General features: G+C 34.8%; 1 protein-coding gene across 1 annotated transcript; it reads right to left on the bottom strand.

The window, feature by feature from the left end:
- Positions 1-369: 369 nt before the first annotated feature.
- Positions 370-2,498, bottom strand: LOC129301156 (transcription factor bHLH25-like). The gene is made up of 5 exons (XM_054939725.1): positions 2,455-2,498; positions 2,142-2,213; positions 1,388-1,942; positions 569-937; positions 370-444 (listed from the first exon to the last, which is right to left on the bottom strand). Exons 2-5 carry the CDS (start codon positions 2,160-2,162, stop codon positions 370-372), a joined length of 1,020 nt encoding a protein of 339 aa, XP_054795700.1. The 5' UTR covers positions 2,163-2,213; positions 2,455-2,498.
- Positions 2,499-4,458: the final 1,960 nt, after the last annotated feature.

The following is a 4,458-nucleotide window of genomic DNA, read 5'->3' as shown; positions in this document are numbered from 1 at the left end:
AAGAGAAGTGACAGAAAAAAGGTATGGTTGAACTTTTCAACCTCCTCACCAAAAAACAAACAAACCCTAAAAAGCTGTATGATCACTCTTGAAACAGGTGGGTATGAGTTATCTAACATGGCCAACAAGTTAACCGTGCAAAAAGAAAAAAAATAAATAACACTTTCATGCTAAGAAAAAACCCACCTGCAAAATGAACTTCACAGCAGACATTCATGGAGTTGATGGTCTAAGATGCCTGACACAACAAGCCTTGTAAACAACAGAGTTGAACTTCTATATATCGATTACACACACATGTATATATATTGTCTGTATATAATTTTTCTTGCTCTGAAGCTTTCGGTTTGAGCTGGACATGCAACTTCTTCACATGAAAGATTCAAAAGCTGAGCGTAGGCTTCTCAGAAGCTCCTTCACTGTCATGCAAAAGCCCTTATCCATCTGTATATTGCAGAAAATAATTAAGTGTATAATCAAGATGAAACATTTTTTACACATTCTAAATGCATAATCAGAACCATTGGATGGAACTTGAATCAATTACTTTATTTATTTATATCATCACCTGAGCGATTATGGTTATATCAAGAGCAGAACTGCCAAATGTCATGACACTGGTACTTGTGACTATCAGATGGAGTTTCTCTATCTCACTGACTGTTTTTTCTATCACTTGTGTTCTTTTCTCACAGTGAACTCTTATGAGGACGTTTCTTTCACAAATTCTGGCTTCAATTTCTGGTAATGGCTCCTCACTGTGATCACCAGAGTCTGAAGAACAATGGCTTTCATTGGCTAATATTTGAGTTTTCTTCACAACCACCACAGATTCCACAGTGCTCTTTCTACTCTGTTCCTCTTCAAGGATCCTAACCTTCTCTTGCAATTGCTTCAAATACTTTATAGCATCTCCAAGAACAGAAGCCTTGTCTGTCTGTTAGTAACAAGTAATTTGTTAGGAATGGGGTGATCGGCCAAAATCAGGGAGAGTGAACAAATAGGCAAGAATAATGGAAGAACGATACATCTCAACTTAAAACCTTAAGGTTTCAAGTTTATGGATCCTTCCCACATTTGGACATTCTAACATGATTAACTAAGATCAAAGGTTTGCATTATGAGCTTGAGTTCTGATAACATTTCTGTATCGTTCTCAGAACGAAGAGATCAGTATTTTACAGCTAGATATAACTGACAATAACTTTATATCTCTCTTCAGATGTGTTTCTTTGAGATTAGGCTGCAAACTTTTGCTACACATTATATCGAGTATTTAATTTAATCAATCTGATGAATCTTAAATATGGTGGACAAGAAATGCGAAGGGCAGTCAAATCAGAATCTGAAAAGCTTAAAGGTATAACGTAACATGATCTTCTTGTACCTTTTTGAGGCCAGGTACAAGAGCAGATAGAGCTATGAACCGTTGGCTGAGCTTTTCTCGTCGCTTTCGCTCAGCGATTATGTGGTCCTGAGGTTGAGAAAGTTTAGGACTTGTTCCAATTTTTCTGGGATCTTGTCCTGCATTGAAGACAAGGTTCTGATTTCCCAAGGATCCATAAGAGACCAACATGTCTGAGGGGATTGTACTGTTGATTTCAGGACAAGGTGTCTGCTGGTCCTTAGGCTTCAGCAATGTCCCGAATTGGCTTATGTAACTTGAATTGACAAAGGAAAGAAGATTGGAACAAGAATCATAGTCTGTGTCTAACGTCTGGTTCTGATCACTTGTGTTGGGGCTCCAATTATTGTTGGGTTTGAACTGTTTCTGGGGCCTTTCAATGCTACAAAGTGTAGTTTCCACGGACGTTTTGGGATTGAACATTGTTGGGTTTAGGTTAGAGAATGAATGTTGTTGTAAGGTCTCTTCAAATAAGCTTGGATCTTCCAGAGAGTTCAATTGCCATTGATGAAGAAAGGTAGGATCCTCCACTATTCCCTGCTTCAAAATCAAACACTAATTTCTCAGCAAAATTTTCAAAATGTACATTTACTAATCTTTGTTTTGCCGTTTGTTTTCCTACCAATTACCAGATTAATATGACCATGTGATTCCAAATCAACATTCAGATTATGTAACCAAAAGCTTATTCTCAGAGAACAAAACAGAAGAGCTATAAGACACACACATGGCTTACCAGTTCAGGTAACATTGTCATAGGTGAAATCTCCTCAAGAAAACTCCTTATTCAACCGAAAAGATCCTTTTCCTGTAAGAGGGACAACCTTAACATGTCAGTTTTGTACTGAAAATTCATCATCTGATATAAATATCTTTCAAAGTTCAAACAAGTATTAAGCCAAACACAAAGCAGACAAAGGCCCACCACACACGAATCTACAAATTCCACATCAATATATCTCACTCACTCGTACTAATATACTCATAGATCTCAGTTCTTGAAAGTGACAAATAAACTTTGAGGTAGAGGAGGAGGAGGAGAAGCATACTCATTAACAGGAATGGGAGCTCAGGATTCAAGAAATGAAACCCTTTGTCGTATCCCACTGAAACGTGTCAGTGTGTGTCCCAATTTATAACAGCTTAGGAAAAGTACTGAAAAGAACACTAGTTGTTGAATTAGTTAAAATATTAATTCAAGCGCTGATGATAAAAACACAATAGTATCATGGTTAAATCAGGCTTATGAATAAAGCATTTCATTGAACCAATGCATAACGCTTTTTCAAATGGCCGGATTCACTTGATTTTCAATATTATGTATGAGGAAATTTTATGTGAACAGGAGGAGACAGCCTTAGATGACTAATTTTTTAATGAAGAGGAAGGATATAGAGCCCTTGTTATATTTAGGAGGGTGGCTTCAAGCTGACAAATTAATGTCCACACTTTTTTGTTGTTATATGGACTTTTAAGGAGTTTTTCTAATAACCCACCAACCTGCCATTGAAATTCTGATCATAAAGCTTTTTTGCAAATGAAGGCTCCATCAATCCAGCATGTGGCCCTCACCATGCCACCAGCCTTGAGGGAATTTGCACTGTTGTTGTTAGATAAATTTATTTTTGAAAGAAATGGCCTATTAATGTGGTTTTATTGGCAGATTGAATTTCCTTTCAAGGAAGGGACGTCAATTATTTTAAAAGAAAAACACAAAGGTTATACAAAACTACTTCCAATCTCAAATATAATGCACCAATACCTGCCTCTGTACATACCAATAACATTGGTTAAATTTAGTTAAGCTCATAAATTTGTGGGCAAAAACATAATTTTTTTCATATTTATTCTTAATTAATGGTTGATCTTGGGCCTGTCAGGAAAAAATTATTGAATGACCCAAAGAGTGACTGTCATTTTAGAGTTGGACTATTAAAACACCCTAACAAAGGTTTTATATTTGAGGCCAGAGGTGGTAATAATTATTTTAAAACAAAGATATATTGAATTATTATGTAATTATGATGTTAGTAATTATTTATGCCAAATGACGTTAGTAATTATTTTGAGACCAGATGTCACTTCAGTAACTATGTATGCCAAATGATGTTAGTTCATGCCCTAATGATGATATGAGATACAGGTCGAAGTTGTAGGACTGGAGATTAGATGTTAAACCACGTAACAAAGAAAAGTTACTTTGTTTATTTTCTATTTTACCCTTGGGCTCATTCTCATTTCCCACCCACCAATTTTTTATCAATGAAGGTGAAATGATATAAAAAAATTAATGTTTCACTAAACTTTTGAAGTGGTATTTATTTTCAAGACAACCAAAAAGTTGTTATTATTCTGAAATAAAGAGTGTGTGTTGAATTATATCACCAAGTCACATGAGACAAACTTAAGTTGTGAGGGTAAAGTTTGATGTAAGTAAAATTAAAAAAAAAAGTAAAATTATTTTTTACTTCTTCAACTTTCAACTCATTTATAATTCAATCCCTCAACTATGATTTATTGCAACTCAGTCTCTCAATTTTTAATTCGTTTATAATTAGTTTTTCAAACTTTTAACTTACCTATAAGTCAGTCCCTCAACTTAGATCCCACATTAAAAAGCAAAAGGAGGGTATTTTAGAATAAGATTGGAACATTTCTTTTATCCCTCTTATTTGATAAGGCTATTTAAAAAAAATTGAAAACTAGATATTAAGTTATAAGTAAGTCAAAAGTTAAGAGAAAAAGCCACAACAAGTCATAATTAAAGAACTGAGTCACGACGAGTTATAATTAAGGGATTAAGTTAAGAGTGAGTTAAAAGTTGAAGGACTAAAGATTAATTTTCCTAAAAAAACCCTCCTCATATACAAATATATAGGAGAATAAAAAATTGTTAATTTTCCATTTTACCCTTGGGTTCAATCACTTTATGAGCTTCCTCCCATCTCCCAACAGTCTCCCATTTTCTTGGTAAGAAGATCGAATAAACTCAAAAATCCCAATGACTAACCCGCCAATACGAGCAGAATAGCCAACCATCATCACCATTCATT

The sequence above is a fragment of the Prosopis cineraria genome, unplaced genomic scaffold, assembly GCF_029017545.1.
Source record: "Prosopis cineraria cultivar Desert tree isolate PC_DT_omini unplaced genomic scaffold, ASM2901754v1 PC1927, whole genome shotgun sequence".
NCBI classification, from domain to species: Eukaryota; Viridiplantae; Streptophyta; class Magnoliopsida; order Fabales; family Fabaceae; genus Prosopis; species Prosopis cineraria.
This window is presented reverse-complemented; position numbering and strand designations above follow the sequence as displayed.

Excerpts from the sequence above, each read along its gene's own strand:
- LOC129301156 (XM_054939725.1), bottom strand. The coding sequence starts at position 2,162 with ATGACAATGTTACCTGAACTG. Across the intron at positions 1,943-2,141 it reads TGACAATGTTACCTGAACTG|GGAATAGTGGAGGATCCTAC; the intron begins GTAAGCCATGTG and ends ATTTTGAAGCAG. Across the intron at positions 445-568 it reads ATATAACCATAATCGCTCAG|ATGGATAAGGGCTTTTGCAT; the intron begins GTGATGATATAA and ends TGCAATATACAG.